This window comes from Anopheles moucheti, chromosome 2 (genome assembly GCF_943734755.1).
Source record: "Anopheles moucheti chromosome 2, idAnoMoucSN_F20_07, whole genome shotgun sequence".
Classification (NCBI taxonomy): Eukaryota; Metazoa; Arthropoda; class Insecta; order Diptera; family Culicidae; genus Anopheles; species Anopheles moucheti.
The window spans coordinates 87,203,482-87,222,863 of NC_069140.1; the positions used below are offsets into that span (position 1 = coordinate 87,203,482).

General features: G+C 41.9%; 4 protein-coding genes and 2 non-coding genes across 6 annotated transcripts; 4 read left to right on the forward strand and 2 right to left on the reverse strand.

Annotated features, from left to right (window-relative positions):
- Positions 1-2,576: 2,576 nt before the first annotated feature.
- LOC128299825 (zinc finger protein 70-like) lies at positions 2,577-6,813 on the reverse strand. Its single transcript, XM_053035941.1, has 3 exons — positions 6,779-6,813; positions 6,364-6,585; positions 2,577-3,393 (listed from the first exon to the last, which is right to left on the reverse strand). The coding sequence occupies exons 1-3, from the start codon at positions 6,811-6,813 to the stop codon at positions 2,577-2,579; spliced, it is 1,074 nt and encodes a 357-aa protein (XP_052891901.1).
- A 3,068-nt stretch (positions 6,814-9,881) lies between these two features.
- Positions 9,882-9,954, forward strand: Trnav-aac (transfer RNA valine (anticodon AAC)). The gene has a single exon. It is a non-coding gene; the product is annotated as a tRNA-Val (tRNA).
- Positions 9,955-10,316: 362 nt separating this feature from the next.
- On the forward strand, positions 10,317-10,388 carry Trnah-gug (transfer RNA histidin (anticodon GUG)). The gene has a single exon. It is a non-coding gene; the product is annotated as a tRNA-His (tRNA).
- A 3,488-nt stretch (positions 10,389-13,876) lies between these two features.
- Positions 13,877-15,247, forward strand: LOC128299064 (uncharacterized). Its single transcript, XM_053034911.1, has 2 exons — positions 13,877-14,774; positions 14,843-15,247. Exons 1-2 carry the CDS (start codon positions 14,153-14,155, stop codon positions 15,169-15,171), a joined length of 951 nt encoding a protein of 316 aa, XP_052890871.1. The 5' UTR covers positions 13,877-14,152; the 3' UTR covers positions 15,172-15,247.
- A 16-nt stretch (positions 15,248-15,263) lies between these two features.
- Positions 15,264-16,197, reverse strand: LOC128299065 (glutathione S-transferase 1-1). The gene is made up of 2 exons (XM_053034912.1): positions 15,895-16,197; positions 15,264-15,830 (listed from the first exon to the last, which is right to left on the reverse strand). Exons 1-2 carry the CDS (start codon positions 16,027-16,029, stop codon positions 15,264-15,266), a joined length of 702 nt encoding a protein of 233 aa, XP_052890872.1. The 5' UTR covers positions 16,030-16,197.
- A 666-nt stretch (positions 16,198-16,863) lies between these two features.
- On the forward strand, positions 16,864-17,741 carry LOC128298190 (protein YIPF5 homolog). The gene has a single exon (XM_053033937.1). The coding sequence runs from the start codon at positions 16,864-16,866 to the stop codon at positions 17,704-17,706; it is 843 nt and encodes a 280-aa protein (XP_052889897.1). The 3' UTR covers positions 17,707-17,741.
- The last annotated feature ends 1,641 nt before the right edge of the window (positions 17,742-19,382 follow it).

Genomic DNA, 19,382 nt, shown 5'->3' on the forward strand with positions numbered 1-19,382 from the left:
CCGACGGCAACGCGTAATGTGTCACAAAATGAAGAACATACCCCGAGGGCTTTACAACGCCTAGTCCGGAGCAGGAACCAGTAAGCTCTTTACGCGTTATCAAAGTGACAAAAACAATCCCACATCCCGTGGCGAAGTGCCTTGCACGTGACCGGTTCTTCGCGTTGTGGCCAACACCTTGGTTAGACGTTGATCTGTATTACTTTTCCCAATCCCTTCGGCGCATAACTTACCACAAACAACCACTTGTCCATCTTGAACATGTGCAAGAAATGTCGAGTAGATATTGTTTTCGTACATTGATATGCGTGCGTTCGCCGTGGAAAATATTTCGTTTGAATTTCGACAGAAATATCCAAGAAAAATACATTAATCTCATAAGGTAAAGGAGCTCTTCTTGCTTGTTTTTACCATTAGAATTAAATGTAAATGAACTCTGTTGGCTTATGGTACAGCAATACATTAGTATCATTTTAATTTCACAATGAAAGTTCACTAAGAATGCCTTCGATTAATCCATCTAGGTTTATTTATGCAAAGTGGTTTTGTAATGATTTGCTCCAAAGTTACTTTTATAAAAGAAGTAATGCTGATTTCAACAAGATTTAAAAATTATCAATGTTAACAGAAATGGCACATTATAAATCACGAACTGGTTTTACCAACTTAAACTAGCAAAATGCTTTCGAAACGCTTAAAATGTCAATTCTAATTAAGATTATAGAACCTGTAACTTAACCCGGTATTGTTTAAACCCCTTCAATTAAAATGAGCATGATAACGGTCGGCAAACGCCATTGATTAAAACGAACGATGCAATTAATTTCCATTCATGTCCGAGGGGAGAAATCTACCAATCAGAGGACTATGCAAAAAAAACGTTAATTTTCTGTACCAAATATGGGTTCAATTACTTTGTTACGAAGTTGAGTGTCCCCTTTCTTTCTTTCCGACCAAATTCACAGCATAATTGGGTGTAATGGTAACACGGAGGGTAATGATTGTGACGACAAGGGACACACACAGTCAGTGACGGGATTATATGCCACGCCCGACTGCCTTTAAGCTGGTTCGACATGGTTCCGATAGAGTTGGACTACCGTGACTGTTGTGCCGTACCAGAATCACCATGACCGTTTCCGGGACATATTAAAATTTGCATCCAACCGTCGTATCATGGTTCGGTTTTGTCACGGGGTTTCCCCCTCTCGTCATGATATTGTTATTTCAATATTTGCCAATATACGATTTGCAAATGGCGTCGAATTATGAGATATGGAATAGGGTCGAGCATTACGATGAAAGGAAAAAGGGCTTTAGAGGGCGACACGATAGTAATCCCTCGGCATAGCGTAGAATCATTTATTGAACACAAAATCATGTCAGTTAAATTCCACACGAAGCCTTCATAAGCCTTCCTATGAAGCTAACGGCTACGTTTATGTACATCCACCAATATTTTTTTTGATATCCATCATGCAAATCGATATGAAAATGGATGATGCAAACATAAAAGACCAAACCCCCGCCATGGGTTTCATATTACCGACCCGCTTGTTAGAGCGCATCCTATGAAAACATTCCCGAAGCGGCGGATCACTTTGCATGCATAATTTTGTGAGATTGAACGAAAAAAAAAACAGAACAACATGGCTTCTTTCTTCCCTGATAAGCGATTTTTTGTTAAAGAAATGAAAGGTTTTGCAGTGGAACGGAAAAGAAAAACCATCAAAAATAATCCAACGTTGATTTGCTTTTGTTAGATAAAAGCTTTTTTTCGCATTATTTGCTCTGTAGTACTCAATGTGATAAAAGTAACAGAGATTTATGTTCTCTTAAATCCCCGGAGTAGCTGGAACGTAGCACCGTGACTTTAATGTTCGTAAACCTTCGGCAGGATTTGATTCCAGGTTGTGTGCGTCTTCTTTGTAAACAAGTTCGAGGTCATTTTGTGATGATTGTCTCAAAAGAATGGGAAGGAATTCTTTGCTGTGCCGTCTGTCCGTCTTGTAAATGTTTACTTTGCAATCAAGTACTCGAATGAACAATCTTATCCCGGAGAAAGCTTCCTGCGGGTGTCTTGAGGGTTTGATAATAGCATGAAATTGTCATAAGAGTGGACATTAGCTGTTTACTTAGGTAATTTAGCCAATAAAACAAAATAAATGTTAAGGGATTCTTTAATATACCATTCGCTAAATTGTATGTTTCTTCCTTTTGCAGGTAATCGCTTTAATTCTCATATCTTCTGAAGAGTAACTTCAAGCTAAACTGTGGATCTATGAAAAGCAAATGACTCATGGGTATGTTACTAAGTATTTCCAAATAATTGGTTTTCACTTTTATTCACCTTATTTTTCCGTTTATTTATGCATAAATTCTTTAACATATGTTTCAGTAACGTTATGTCTGTAATGATGCAAAACATATAAATTATTTCAAAACATAATCGATAACATTGACACAAACACGTGTCTATTTATTTTCCAAATCAAACAATCGACAATGTCGCATGTAGGACCGCCTATGCACCCGATTGCATAGTCCCTTCTTGGCTCAAACTACCACCTCTACACCTAACAACACGCAGTTTCCGTTCGAGTCACAGAAAAGGCGACCGGATCCATCTGGTGGCCAAGAAAGCGTCCCCGCTCGTGACACCTCCGATGCTTCGCCAATGCATTGGACTGGATGAATGTTTTCGAACAATCGGGACACTTGTGGGGTCGCAATCCACTGTGAATGAGCGTGTGCCGTAGTAGGTCATACCGTTCCTTGAAGGCTTTCGAGCACACCTCACACTCGTGCGGCCGTTCGTCACTGTGCGTCTTCCGATGGCGCACAAGGACGTGCTTTTCGGTGAACGTTTTTCCGCACTGATCACACGCGAAAGGTCGTTCATTCGCGTGACTAAGGACATGGGTCTTGAGGGCGTGCAAACGGACAAACTGTTTTCCACAAAGATTGCAACAATGGGGCCGTTCCGTCCGATGAAGTAGCCGATGGCTCGACAGGGCACTGGGCTGTGTGAAGGCTCGTCCACACGTTTCACACCGCAGACTGGGCCCTCTTTGGTCATGCAGCTTCTTGTGTGCGGACAGTGTGGATGAGAGCCGGAACGCCTTGGGACATTTGGCGCACTGGAAAGGCTTTTCGTCTGTATGCCGCCGAAGGTGTTGGTCGAGAGTAGACCTACACGGGAAGTGTTTGTTACAGTGAGGACATGGTCGGAGATTGTTGTTATCACACGGATTCGGATCCTTGGAGCACATGTCTGGCGGAACAGCTGAAGAATCGTCCTTGTACAGGATCTCCGTTTCGCTGGCCTCCTGTAGCATGCCGGGAGTTAGTTCATCACAGTCCACGGAATTGTTCAGCTCTGACGTCGGAGTTCTGAAATTAGCACACACACACACAACATTATTCTCGACGGGAGTTGCAGTTTAACATCACTTTTCTATTGCAAATGCCGTCGGATGATGGAATTCTTTGCTTGGACAATACCTTGAGCTTGTCGTATATCTAAACCTAACCGCAAACGAGAACTAACTGTGGCGAACTAAACACAGCCAATCTCTCGCCAGATGTAAGCGAATCTCATCTGCGGGAGATGTGAGCGCCATCAATCGGCGTTCCCTTTGAGTCCTTTTGTTGTCGTCCTGCTTCCGACGAGTACAGAGCACTGATTGGTCCTTCGCTGGCAACGCCCCTTTGGAAATCCTTTTTTCATTGATTCTGTGCGGAATGCTCATCAACGGAAAAGCGTGGAAATGAGTGTCGTGTGGTGGATGCAAGGCTAAAAGGCTCTGGAGGAACCTTGGGTATAATAAATGACCGCCGTGAAGGGCTTCTGCATGTGATTTCTATTGTTTTTAGAAATGATTGAGTATGCTAGAACTCCCAACTGTTATTGATTACCATGGAAACGTGCGGTGCGGTGCATCTGACCGTAATGCTCGACCTAAATTATGCAATGATCACTGCACTTCCGCATCATTCGATAATTAAAACATGTTCTAATGCATGTCGAATCGGAAAATGAAGCTGATGTGTATTTAGCACAAACTTTCCGTCACGGAACATTTCCGGATCCGCTCTCCACAGCGTCAACCCCTTCTGCGATGGGCACTCTGAAAGGGGGACATACCGTTGGAGAACTTCATAAATCATTCAGTACCGCAGTTCCAACGCATATTTCCATTTGTTTCGCCGACTGTCAAACAGCGCGTCTACCTTTTTCACGGTTTCTTCCGGATTGTGCCTATACAAATAGCGATAATTGGCAGCGAGTGATTGTTTTCCTTAGCCACTCATTAAATATGCTTCGTAAAGATCACGCGATGGAAAGAACGCGGAAATAGAAGGCTTCCTGCAACAATACTGTACTTCATTCCATCTTCTGTTAATGTACCGAATCCCGAATGTTTGAGTTTTTGTGGGTTCGGTTAAACAAAACTTTAATTTAATGCGAAAGTAACACTCCGTGTTGTGCACATTTTTTCAACGGTAGACCTCCCCTGCAATAATTTCAATTTTTGGATAAATATTGGTCTGATTTCTTACAAACGAACTCGTTCGCCCTAATTTTGTGCTAAACTGTATGGCTTCGTAGAGTTTCCTCGTTTAGATTGCATTCAATCGCTTATATAGAAGATGAAAATGCGAAACAAATTAATTTGGATTGAAAAGACAAATCATTTGGTCTTATTGAGCCATATCATAAGTTATTGAGGTATTGAGAGTAATTGGAAAACTCTGAAGCTTGAAGTAACTAACTTTAGACTGCTCCAATTATAGAAAAATTCTACTGCAATTGTACGTACAATTTATAATCTGCAACTTTGTAGTAAATATGTAATATTCGTCCTCCAGTCAAGCTTAGTTGGTATTTACAGGTTCCTTCCGAATGTAAATCAAACTTCTCCAGGCTAATCAAACATCTTTCGATAGGGCAAACAGCCGGTCTATCAATTTTCCAGAAACAAAGCGAAATATGTTCCTTTTCGAGTCATTAAACATTTATCAATCTCTCGAACTTTGTCCTACTGTTCTGATTGTTTTCGAATGTTACAATCATCTCATTGGAGGTTGAATGTAAAACCCTGGAAAGAAACGTCGGCCGTCGGTTTATCCGTTTGGGAAACGGAAACGGTTCAGTGGAGATCGAGATTGAGTTCGGGAAAGTTGCGCAAAAGTTTACAATGTTGCTCTCGGCTGGAGTTTTGTGTTTCAACGAGCAAATAGATTCCGGTAGACCCGTCCAGTAAATGTTTCACAAGTCCAAACAACGTGACCTGGCACGGGAACTGGGATTACGGGGAGTGTGGACAACAAACTTTTCGTCACACGTGTGTGTATTGGAGAAGTGTGAAGAAGAAGCCTTTTCGGAAATTGACCTTCTTGCTCATTCTTGGGTTCTCAATTATTCTGGATTAATATTTAGGATCTTACAAGAAGATTGGATTTAGAAAAGATGCTGTTAAATAGTAGAATAATTGTTTGAATTGCTCTAATATTATCAAGTTCATTGACCTTCAGATATCTTGCTGGTAGACTAAGCAAGATTTATTTTCTCTTCTCGTATGTGTGAAATGTGGGAACTTGCTTGAAAGGGGTTTTCCGTTCTTTCCGTGCAATGGATATCTCTATTCATTCTGGAATAAACCAGAGAATGAAAAAAATCCTTCAGTATCCCGTGCGTCATGTGCAGCTGAGCATCATTTACAGTTGGATACCTCTGCTATCGTAGAATCGTGCATGTTTATGGATTCATTGGTTATTTTTCTCTGTAATATCTGCGATGAAATAACTCACTATTTTCCATGCGAGATCACTTCATTACGTATTCATATCCCTAAATGAAGCCAATCAAGTTATAATTTGTATTTGACCGCTCGCAAAAAGTATTTTTCCAACACAATCACCGAGCTCGTTCACCAAGAATGAACGTCTGTGGAGTACGACATCACATTGAAACTAATTCTAGTTGCATGAATGGGATGCTGTACTGTGTTGACTTGAAGGAAGCCGTGTAATGTCAACAAAATGAAAACTATGAGAACCGTGTCAACAACCCAAAATGGAAGGACAAAGGCGTTCTCTGCATCTCCAACATCACAACTCATTTGTCGGATGCTAATCCGTACCAGGCTTGTTAGTTGCGCAAACAAATAGTTTACGGCAAATAGAAATACTCCCCGACGCATGTCGTGCGTTTGTCGATCCGGATTTATCAACCTCAAATGGTGCGAATGTAATGTCTTAATCCTTCTGTACGTTATGCCCAAAGTAGGAACTACTCCAAATCTAAAACCTCCCTTCAATGACGCCGTAGGTAAGGAGACCCGATGGTGGCATACTCACGTGCATTTGGAGGGTTTCCAGTATGAAGGCGAATGGACCATTGCGAGTTGCCTTGATGAATCGGAATCAGGTTGTTCGGGGTTTGTTGTGTTGTGGCATTCCGCTGCTGGCCCCATGAGATCCTCCTCAGTTTGCGAGAGTATTATACCGTAGCTTGATTCGTTCAGCAGAATAGATTGAATGTCAATGTCCAACTCTCGGTCTTCGGTGTGGAAGTTGAAGCTGTGATGAAGTGAGAAATAACGAGGGCAATTAGACCCAAGTGATGTCAGGATGAACCAAATGTCACAAACAAAACATCTCATTTTCCGGGTCAATTCAACCACGGTTCTGTGTCCCGATACAGGAGGAGTCTTCTATCATTACAAGGACAAGACAACACACAATATTAAGATATAAAAACTAATCTACTTACATGTCGATGATATCCCAGTCCATCATGACGTCCATCATTGGTCTTGTGAGACACTCGCTTTGTACAATATCCGCGGAGGTACGGAGGAACTGCGCAGGAAATCTCACGTCACAGAAGAGAGTTTTTTGAAACAGACTCTTTTGTTGAAGTCACACACACAAGAAATCACAAAAAACACACAAATGGGACCAGGAAATCGCTTGAAGGGATGTCGTTCAATGCAAGTTCAACACAATAAGGCGCTCGCTAAAGCCGTCCGTTGTGAAGTGCTTCCCTACGACGAGTTCGTAAATTTGGCCGTTTAACACACAAAACGAACAATTAGACACAAATTGCGTTCCCAATTATCTGATTGCTCATTGCATTTAACAGGATATCATTCCCTGAAGAAGTTTGGGCATTTACACAATTAAAGCGGAAAGATCTCGCACATCTCTACCTCAACTATGAATTATTATCTCTACAAATGGTATAGTTTTCCTTCACTCACAAGATTCTGATTCACTGACAACTTCTCCGGTGGTGTCAACTCCAATTGCACCTATTCGATCCGACAGTTCGTTCAAAAGTGAGGCCAACACAGTGCGACGCCATTCGAACCGCTCCTTCTCGAGATGGACTGGTCGAAGGGAAGTCCTTCCGCATACCTCGGCCCCCTGGTGCCTCGCAAGGATAGCGTTGCACAAAGTAGAAAATCCGGACTGGAAGCAGCAATGTAAACAAATTTAACGCTTATGTGTGTGGCAGAACTGGTTCCGCAGAACAAGAACCAGCAGAAAGGAAGGGAGAACGTAGGAAAGTAAGGGTGCCCGACTGCCGGAAAGGCAGGACACACGACATTGATCTGCACATAATCCGCGGACCTTCTGGGACCTCCTCAGGTCGGAAAAGCGGAAGAGTGAGTAAGGAAAGGCTTTTCCATCGGAGTTTTTTGTTCTTTTCGGTTACGCTCGAAACACGGGGAACTCACTTCTCACAATCTGCTCACTCTTTCACTCATCGGCATGGACCCGTTCAAGCTCCGGTCACAGTCGGATCATTTCGCGAGGACACGCGCGCTGCACATAAGCGATTATTTATTTTCCAAATCTGATTTACAATTCTGCAGGGGAAGATGTTTGCTCTGGAGGTTGGACACTCGCTTGCATGACCCGTCATTTATGTGAGAATCGTGTTCTTCCTATGTAACGCTCCAAACGCACATACATTATTTGGGAAAAAAGATGAACGAATGGCTCATTTCGTACTTGTCGATGCATATAAACGTCCTACGACTGGCGCGGGTCAGTCGGGTGGGTGAGAACGATTAGTGATTTAGGAAAATTAGAAGGATTATGTATTTATCTCTTCTCTCCGATCCTCGGCGCGGAAGGAAGGCATCCATAACTAGTAATGGAGTAGTGTGGACTATCTGATAAGGATCCTTCTCCTTCTGGTGCGTGAGAATCGTGAGACACCTGGGAGGTCTTCGGGTACTGGAGAGTGAGAAGCAAGAAGCTCAAAGCACTAGCAGGAGCGAGATGACAACAGATAGAGACAATGTACCGCGCACGCGAAGAGGAAGCGCATCCTGTTCCGTTTGGTGACGTCAATGCCATGCGCAATTGTTAATTGGCAACGACACACAAAAGATGGCGTGATGGTGTGGTAGATGGAATGAAATGGACGAGATCGGAAAAGCGATTGGCCAAATGCGAAGGAAAACAACACTCTAATCCCTGATATTCCGATCTTCCTCTCCAGGAGGTCTCAGGGACGCGGTGGAATAGAGCAGAAGGAGGAACGTAAGTACTCACATACATAAGTGAGGGAGGACTCGCAATGTTAGATAACGTATCTAAGCTTATCAGAGTGGAAAGATCGGAAGTAGGCGGCATTGGAGTCGCAGAAGGCAGTTTATGTGTTTGGCAAAACCTTATTAACCGATTAGTGCGATACCGACGGCAGAGGTGTTCCAAATCGCTTGAACTGATTCGATGTGACGTGATCGATTCATTTTCCCCGGGAAAAGAAGTCAAAACCTGTCCAAAGGTTTCGTCAGTGTGTATCGATGGCGCATTAGCAAATAAATGAGAGTGACTCGAGGTTTCTGAGGAGTTTTTTCCATCGTCCATTCGAACCATTCAGCGTCATCCAATCAACGCTAATAGAAAACACAATCCACCCGGCAAATCCCACATGGTACCGTGAAAGATTAGGACAAACATCGACATGAGCCACGAGTGGCGTGTTTATGTTGCAAGATGTGGCGTATCGTCTGGTTGCAATTTGGCCGCAAGCCACTTCCTGCTGTAACGTGTGACGGTACCTCGTTGATCCTTTGGCCAATATGGATGTGAGTCCTGATTGCACGAGGATGAAGAAAAACAACAGTTTATAATTAAATTTAAACTGCCTCGCAGTTGTTTTTCTTCCGTCAATCGGCTTCGAGGGATGGCGATAGAACAAAACCTCCCAGAAAAAGGACGAAATAGACACACCATGGCGTCGGTAAGGAAGTTTCGCTTTATTTTAGCAATATGAAACAACAGGGAGATTCATGATAGGCCCTGCGTTCTTGTTGAACCGTCAATCAGCTAGGAAAAGAGAGCAATAGTACAAAAAAACCCTCGCCAGCAACTACCATCAACTTGTTTACAATTAATTTGGAAAGTTGGTTCAACTTCATGAGTGATGGATGTACTTCGATGAACTTCGTTTTGCATTTTAAGCATTTTTAAGAACATTTTGCATCGTGTCGGACAAATTACGTTAAGTTTATATTAGGATGATGATATGAACACCGAGCGGGATTAAAGTCACACAATGTCACCCTGTCTCTGGACTCAATTATCGTAATGAGTCATGAACATAATCAATAACCATTCAACTGGACCACCGATTGCCCTCTGGGTCAAGTTTCCCAATCATTGACCGGTTAAAGGTATTATCGAATATTCCGTTGATTTATTCATGTTGCACCTTCATGTTGCACCTCACGTACGACGAATGCATTCGCAGCCATGGATGCATTCCGCATGCCACGGTGTCGTTGTTTAACGAGCTGACCATTCATCGCAACGGCGTGGGTTAGCGAAAATCATTCGACAAGAGAACAACAGATGTTTCCGTGGTGTAGTGGTTATCACATCCGCCTAACACGCGGAAGGCCCCCGGTTCGATCCCGGGCGGAAACAAACTGCATCCTCATTTTGATCACCATCTTTTGGATCTTTTGGATCTGTTGAAATCAATATTATGTGACTGTTTAATATTGTCAAACGAAGATGTTGCTGATGATTGTAAATCTCGGTTCACTCACTCGGGTCAGTGGCAATGGAGTGATCTCATTTCTCTGAATTGTACCCAACGTTGCTCTCACCCCACCCTGAATGGGCCGATGTTTCACGTTTTTCCATTCACTTGGTTGCGGGCGGCTTGGGTGTACTTTCACTCGAATTGGCCAGAGGAAAGTCTCGCTCACTTTATGCCCCAATTTGGGTGGATCGATTCGAGCTTGATGGTGCTTTTCTGTAACTCGTTCAAGTCACCGTCTGTAGCCGTGATCGTCTAGTGGTTAGGACCCTACGTTGTGGCCGTAGTAACCCAGGTTCGAATCCTGGTCACGGCAGTGTGTGAATGAGAAGGAGAGATGAATGTTAACATTCTTTCAAGTCTCCTCTCTGAAACACACTGTCACGGAAGACGGGGGATTAGAAATGTTTTTTTAATATTGAAAGATAATCTTATTGGGCAAAAAGTTCTTGAAATATTGCAAAAGTGTCCATGGGCGAAGATTTTCAAAGGTTTGTTTACCTGGGTGGTTGTTGGAAGAACTTGGAAGAACCAGCTTAACACCACGGTGGGTGCTCTTGCGTTAGCGCTGCCGGGCGTTATGGATGGCTGCTTCTGAGTTGGCATAGCAAATACAGCAGGACATATCTGCGTCCCCCGTTGGTAGGTGTTACATTAGATGTCTCATTTGCCTAATGCATTGCCTTTGGCTAGAAAGATTATTGTGGGAGCGGAATATCCTTCCCTCGGTACACATGAAGTACACAGAGTGTCGGTAGAAATCAGCTTTCGAAAGTGTTGCTGTGAGTGTGTTCTCCAATTGAAGAGAAACTCACATGGAACACCACAAGTTGGAACGATACAAGTCGATTCCGGGCTCTGCAGCTGATCTTTTTTACCTATTGAATGAAATTAAGTGATCATCATTTCACTAACCACGAGAATGCAACAATAAGATCAATATGTAATGGATCTCTGCAGTAATCTCATCTTTTCCGTTTCCCAATCCATTTTACTTGCGAAAGGTGTTGCTGGAGGACCTTTTTTTGGACGAAAGGACCTTCATGGGAAGCAATCTGTGGCAAACACTTCAGGCAAGAGTTGATTCAGCTGTTGTGCATTTCGGAGGCGCACTCTCGATGCACCTCCGAATGCGTGGCAAAAGGACCACCATAGGGACAGGAGCGCCGTAGTTTGTTCCTTTTCCTTGGTGAGCCTATTTCGTTGTCGAACGAACAATCGGAAGAAGTCATTATTCGAATTAATTGATGTGTAAATAGTGGAAACATAATCCCGGGGTACGAGAGTGTGTTTGAGTAGGCTGTGTGTTTGTAGTTCCAATGCATCATCAGCTTTTCGGTGGTTGAAGTGTTTGCTGTACGATAGACAACGCTTGCTTGGGTTCGTTGATGAATGTTCAAATAAGGTCCAAATTATTTGTGATGTAACAAATTCAAACTCAAGAAATATAAAATAATCAATGGAAAAGTTTGATTGAAAGCTATTCTGCTATTAAACTATTTAAGATTGAGTATCGTTATTGTAATGTAATGGCACAACCCAATTTGTGGGTAGAGTTGCTGATACAGTTATTATTTTAGTCACTTCATAAAGATGTCATTAATGAAATGATTTCACACGCCCTATTTGTCACCCCTGTTGTAATGTTCTATTTTCCTACACCCCCTATTAACTACCGACGGCAACGCGTAATGTGTCACAAAATGAAGAACATACCCCGAGGGCTTTACAACGCCTAGTCCGGAGCCGGAACCAGTAAGCTCTTTACGCGTTATCAAAGTGACAAAAACAATCCCACATCCCGTGGCGAAGTGCCTTGCACGTGACCGATTCTTCGCGTTGTGGCCAACACCTTGGTTAGACGTTGTTCTGTATTACTTTTCCCAATCCCTTCAAACAATCGCTCAATAATCACGGCAGTGTGTAGGAAAAGTCGAGTGGATGCGATTTAATTGGAGATATGATTCTTTGCGTTATTGAAATAATTTCGATTGCCTTTTCATACGTAATTGATTCTTGAAGGGCTTTTTGTATATTCCTGCAATTGTATTTCGATTTGACTTCTGTCAGGAACAGTAAACAAACTAACCTTTTTGTTTGTGTTGAAAGTTTTAACAACGATAACGCAATAATAGCATGATTCAAATATTTGTAAAATAGTGTAGGAGTAATTTTTTGGGTATTTTTAAGAAAATATATATTACTGACGCATATAACTGACGTTGGTCATTATTTAAGTTCTTGATTTAAAGATTTTTAGGTTGTATTAAAATTCTTGCACTTTAGTAATATGAGGGTAAAGCCACTTTAATTAGAGGAAATCGAGGATAATTCGAATGACTTGTGAAGGATGCTGGTTTTAATAAAGGTTTAAAAATGCAAAATCTCTTAAGCTATATGGTTGCACAGAGCCGCGTTTAATTGATACAATGGTACAATAAGCTACGCCTGACTGAACAAGACAGAATTTCTTGTGTAATAAAATCTGATCGCTACGAACATATTTGTAAATGGCGCAGCTTTGGTTAGTTACCCAAATGGGTACGACCTGAACGTTCATGTGAAAACTAAAAATTGTTAATTTTAGTATAATGTTAAGGTGCCAAATTAAGCTAAAAATAAGCCAAATAATGAATGACACGTTGACATAAAACTTTTAAGACATACTAGGACTAGTCACAATGTTGACTCTGTTGCAAAAACTGTTTTTTATGTGAATTAACCATTTGGTCAAAATGTAGTTCGGCCTACGTTATGGCACCGATATTTTTCGACTACGAGCGCACGGAAGGGGAGTAAGAGTATGGAGCAATTTCTTTTAGAACTGCTCAATTTTTTAAAATGGTCCTCGAGGGTTTTGAAACCGGTAGTGACATTCCCGGTGAAATCACATCAACAATTCCTTTTACTGCCTCTTCGTACCAACATGGGATGACTTTAGAGCAAGCATTAGTCTACTATAAAATGTATGCCATAAAGGATACATTTTCACAAACAGACAGTTCCCGAGATACGCTATTATAGCGGACCGCTATAACCCGAGAAAATCCGCGTAGCTTGAATCCTGGTGCAATTTCGTTTATACTGAAAAGTCTCCAAGTTGACTTTCTTCTCTACACTTAATTTATTTAACAAATTAGACGACTAATTGAAAGATTCGGAAATACGCGGTTTTTTAAAATTTGACAGCTACGCTAGTTTATAGCATAAAATCTTAGCAAAAGGTGAAAACTTGGATGTAAATATCTTCCTTTTCTTTTAAAACATTTGCTTTTATTTGTTTTGAATGTATGCTTTCAAAAAGACACCTGATTTGTTGAATGAATTAAGTGCAGAGAAAGAAGTTGACCCGGTGACTTTGAAGTACAAACGAAATTGCACCAGGATTCGACTTACGCGGAAATTCGAGATACTCGGGTTTTTTTTTTAGTTTTCCCAAGATAGTTTTCCGAAGTCCGCTATTCAATGTAAACAAATATTTTTATAGCATCATTTTCATCATTTTAACTTCATTTTTATTTTTTAATTAACCCTCCTCGAAGCAATAGGATAGTTCAAATAGTTTTTACATGCGTGGATTTTTCTAATGAGGCATATTTAACCACTGCACAATTTATTGTTTTACTTCACCCTATTTCAATTTAACTTCATGTTTTATGTTTGTCCAACCGCCTTTTTGTAATTTCGAATCGAACCTTTGACAGCTGCTGTCAATGGGTTGGCTGTCAAATCGCCATTCTCTTTTCTTCTCGGTGTAAATATTTTGGTCATTATTGTATCTGCTAACAGAAAATGGATTTTACGAATGGTAATTCAACTGCACAGAATAGGATGTAAATAGTTACAAGCCAAGTGCTATATTATCGTGCAACTAGCGAATACGAACGTGCGTCGGTTCTGTATGAAGGTTTTTCTTGTACATTGGCATTGGCTGATGAAATTTAAGCTGTGAAACCATCTGGTCTGGTCACATGAGGTGGTTCCTGCACGAAAAAAACATAGTGAGCTACACAATATTACGTTGAACACTTTGCAAAGCAGCGTTCAGACAAGGTTTTCGAACAATTAGGCTCTGCAGAAATGAGTGATACAATGGACAAACTACCGATTACGGATCCAACAATTCGGATCGTGCCGTCTAAAGATTTGCGCAAGTTTATTGGCAGCAATCTATCCATGTCACCATCAGCCCCGGCTTCAGTGCGAGAAATTTACTGTACTTACAATATTGGCAAAAGGGGAAAAACTTCCATTAACAAGAAAGGCTCCCCGGACGATGGTAAACAAAAGCATGTAACCATTGATTTTACTGCGGATGAGCGGAACCTAATTAATCACATGGTAGCCGGCACGAAGGATCAACAGGGTGAACAGAACACCATGGGTTTCACAGACCCGGAGCAAGATAACTCACAACATACGAGCACAGATGAAACACAGTTGAACGTCAGTGATATCAAGTGGCTCTACGCAACACTGAAGGAAATGCGGCAAACTGACCCAACTGTACCGTATTTGCATACTCTGCTGAACGGCTGCCAACTGAAACTGCCAGTTAATCCGATACAGGAGAGAAACCCAGAACTGGAAGCGCGTTGCCAGCGGCTTCGAAAGGAACAGGAGGATCGGGAATATTATCGAATGACGAAAAATGTCGACAGCATTCGCAAGCACATGCCCGAGGAGACGATTAGCTATCAGAGTAATTATCACCACAAAACTGATGTTGTTGCAATCATTTCTATACGCTTAATTGCTCTTGTCTTTCAGTGAAGCAAATCAATCGGCATTTGATTGCGGTAGCCCAGTTTTTGTTTTCCGTGGCCGCCGGTTTCGCATTCGGGTTCATTGGCATCGAGCTGCTGATAGGACAGCTAGATTTTGGATTCCGTTTACTGCTCGGTATTATCATCGCTCTTATAATCGCACTGGCGGAGATCTACTTCCTGGCGAAGAAGTTGAACGAAGAGTACGATCTACCACCTCCACCTGCATTCACCTCGAAGGAAAAGCCACCATCCACCGTGCAGAAAGCCGTTCCAGCGTCTAAATCCAAATCAAGCCACAAGAACACGAGCACAAAGGAGCACGATGAATGAAATGTAACAGCACGTTGATGTAATGCTTGTCTGTATGACAAAGTTTATTGGAAAAATGCATCTTGTTAGCAAAGCACACCCGTTGCCGTATTTTATTTGGTTCCGACCTTGCGAATCGGATGGATCGGGTGCACCATTCCGGACAGATCTGGTGGGTTCTTCTCGAATTCGGCTATCTCTTCCATACCCTTCGCTGCGATGGCCCACAAGTTACCGTGAGTCTGCTTGAAACTCGTATACCACTGCTGGACAGTTGGATAGTTTTCGCCCAAATTAAACCCGATCGCTTCCAAACACATGACGGACGTAACTAGTGGGAAATCGGCAATGGTTAGACCATTGCCGGCGACGTACTTCGTGCCGGTACGTTTCAGATACGTCTCAAAGGCGGCCAATGACATGTTCAGCTTCTTTAAGCCCCCTTCCGTGCGCTCGTAGTCGAAAAATATCGGTGCCATAACGTAAGCCGAAATTTGCGGATACAGAAAGGCCAAATTGAAGCAAAGCCGATGGTTCACCAGCGCCCGTTCCTTGGGATCTTTCGGATACAGCTCACTCGTCGGGGCGTACTTTTCGCAAAGATACTGCAGAATGGCATTGCTTTCGCTTAAGAAGAATCCATCATCATCAAGTACTGGAATTTCTTTTTGTGGATTCATCTACGAATACGAATGGGCAATATCAGTAAGCGATCGCAATGTATGGTTTTAACATGCAGCCTACCTTTTCATATTCCGCCGTAAGATGTTCCGCTTTACCGTAATCCACGCTTATATGCTCGTACGGTATGTTGAGCGCTTCGAGGGCCATCCGAACAGCCAGTGATGGTGGTCCATCAGATACCGCGTACAGCTTCATCGTACAGTATTATATTGCAGCAAATTCGAACCGAATGTTAAGCGATCGAGCTCCGTCACACAAATGATTTGCACGGCTAGTTAAACGCAATTATTAATATGTTAGAAGTACGTGTAGGTTGCAGTTCGCACAGGAAGCCAGCAAATGACCGAAACCGGTTTAGCGTATCTCCAGGTTGTGGGCAGTGAAAGTAGATTGGAAGGAATTTATTTATAACATGCATTTTTTGGTAATTGTGTGCGTGTGCGCATGTAACCGATTACTAGTGTATGCGTAAGTTGTTCCTTGATGCCTTAAAAGCAGTTATGCGCAAATGCAGAACACGCAAAGATGCTTGAATATGATTAATTATTTATTTTTTTGTGCGAGTAGACCGGCCACACTAGCATGTGACAAAACGGTCGACTTTTGTTCGTAACAAAACGAATATGTTGGTTCTATTTGTTATCTTTTGAAGTGATCTGAAAAACTGATAATTAATATTGAATTTCACATATGAAATAGAAAACGCATGGTGTAAATTAAAACAAAAAGGCAAATTATGTGGCTTATGGATCTTAGGGAAAAATGAAACAAGATTTTCAGAAACAATTTTAATTTCGATAACTTCGTTGACCATCGGTTTGAACAGTCTCATCATTCGCAACCTAACTTGTCAAAGCATTTGACATTGTTGACGTAGCTTTAAAAAGCAGGGAGGGATATTGTTGTTGTTTGGTTGGGTGTGTTGATCAGCGAGCAAGAAGTAGGTTTGTTTCAGAGTATTGTTTCTGTTCTATAAATAATATCTCAGACAATTCTGTTGCAGGGCAAATCAACCATTTAATTCGAAAGATGTCCAACCAATCCGATAGTCAATATTGGGCGAATCAGACAGAAGATTTGTACGACGAATTCAGCGAAAACTCGCAGATGCTAGATTTTCAAACGCTCTATGCGAACAAATTGGCATACTGGAATGATTCATCGCAAACGGATGCTGTCTATAACTCGTTACCCGAAGCTGCATCCGGTGATCCATATGACGTGATGATGCATCAACAGAATCACTACGGACTACCACCTTTAACATACACATCGGATTATTATAGCGATTATAATGGCACTGCCCCTGTCATGGAAGCGACAGAGTTTGACGAGCCGCCCCTGCTAGAAGAGCTGGAGATATATCCTCGGCGCATACTGGAAAAGGCCGTCGGGGTACTAAATCCTTTCCAGAGCTGCGTCACCACGGCGGACACACCGGATTATCTGTTTCAGGAAACTGACCTGGCCGGTCCGATCATGTTCTGTCTTACGCTTGCCGCTTGTCTGTCCATCTCGAACAGCAAGGCCCAGTTCGGTTACATTTACGGTCTGTCAACTATATCCGTGCTGGCAATGTACTGTCTCATATGGCTGATGTGCCAAGGAGACGTATGGCACGTGACTGTGTCGGGCGTGGCCAGCGTGCTCGGTTACAGCATGCTGACGGTGGTGTTTCTGGCAGTGATTGGACTGTTTACCTCGCTGAACAACTTGCACGGCATGATGTTGGCCGGAACGTCCATTTTGCTTGCTACGGTGCACTCGAGCCGAATGTTTTGTCTTATGACCGGCGATCCAAACCAGCGATATTTGTTAGCCTATCCATGCTCGTTGCTATATACTATCTTTGCAATGCTAGTTTTATTTTAACACATTAATTCATGGTGATGCATTTGTAAAGTACATATACCTGCATGTATTAACAAGTACGATTAATTTAGTTTGCTAGTCATAAAATCAAGATTAATAGCAGAATTTTACAATGATGAATCTTAACAATATACGTGACAAAGGAAGAACAGTTTTTTCGGGAACGCAAAATGTCGCAAATGGGAACGCAATGTTTTATTTATATATGTTATACAAAAACAATTAATACTGTCTGTAAAAACATCATTTATGTAATTGTCCATAAAAACTATAAAAATAAGATGTAAATTTATTGCACTTCACTTAATGTGATCGAAAATATGTTGGAGACAGTTTTCATACTTCTATTTAAACGACGGTGCATTAAGCATTTTCTGAAAAGTAATTCCAAATAGTCAGTCCTAGCTGGACAGGGTTCCGGTCCAAAAGGGATTTAACACCCAACCTTTAAGTGTATTAGATCATCTCTGGATGTTTGAGATCGGAAATAAAATCTATAAAAAGTCATTTTTTTTAAATAAGTATTATACATTAGTTTCATGATATCTTTGCTTAGTTTAGTTAGCTACTGGGCGCCTCCTTTAATGACGGGTGTTAATCCAAATTATAACTACGACAAATCGTCACTTTTCTTTTAATTCCAAATGACAAAAGACTGTCAACCGCAACGAACTCTGTGAGTTGTATAATTACTTCATTGTTATTGCATAATGTATAAGATCTACAAGACTTTGGTAGAGCTGTGCACGTCATTCGAATGACACCGGATAACCCATCCCGGGAAGTCTTTTAAGCTAAGATGCGGACAGACGATATGTGACCGTCATATATTGAAATGATGTGATACAATTATCACGTCCGATAGAGTGATAGACGATGGCGCTGATGGACCGTGAACGATTTAAAGTACTCCTGCAAAAGATGCCTGATAAAAAACATTCTAAAGAATGCCTCAAAAAGTTAAAAATTTGAATATGAAGTTGAATATGAGTATTAATATGAAGTTAGTTTTGAATATGTTTTGATGACCATATTTATGATGATGTTTTTGAGGTTTACGTCCCTTCAATTTCTCATTCGACTCTCAAAAACGTTATACACATTTAATAATCTATTTTATATAATTTTTGTTTTCGCCTTTATCTCAACATGGAACCCTAGTAGAGGCAAACATTCCTCGCAATACATATTCGTGTCGTACTACAGCACTTTTTCTCCCTGAACCAGCAAACCGAAGAGTCGGTTGGTTGCACAAATTAATTAGCTCTCGCATCGATGAGTCGTTCGTGTGTGGACCACCTAGGAACACACCGTTCCACTGTGTTCGAGTTGTTGAATCGAAACACATAACCAACGATGACGGGTACTGTAAGCGTCCGGCGGACTAGCCCAATATTGGTCCGCGCTAATGAACCGTCAAATGATTTCGTGTTCACCTCGCCTCTTTCCGTTGCTACCATTGCCACCGGTAAACCTTCCGGCGTGCGTTATCTGGCGAACCGTAGCGAGGTCAAATTTCGGCCAAGTTTTCGGTGGGCCTAATTGGAACTGGGAAGCTTGGTAAACTAATACGATTTGTTAGAACCTGTTCGCTGTATTTTCGTGAAGCGTGGAATGTCCTGCTGCAGTCGCCAAAGCGTGGGGCTTTTTTTTTGACAAAAAGGACACAATTCCAC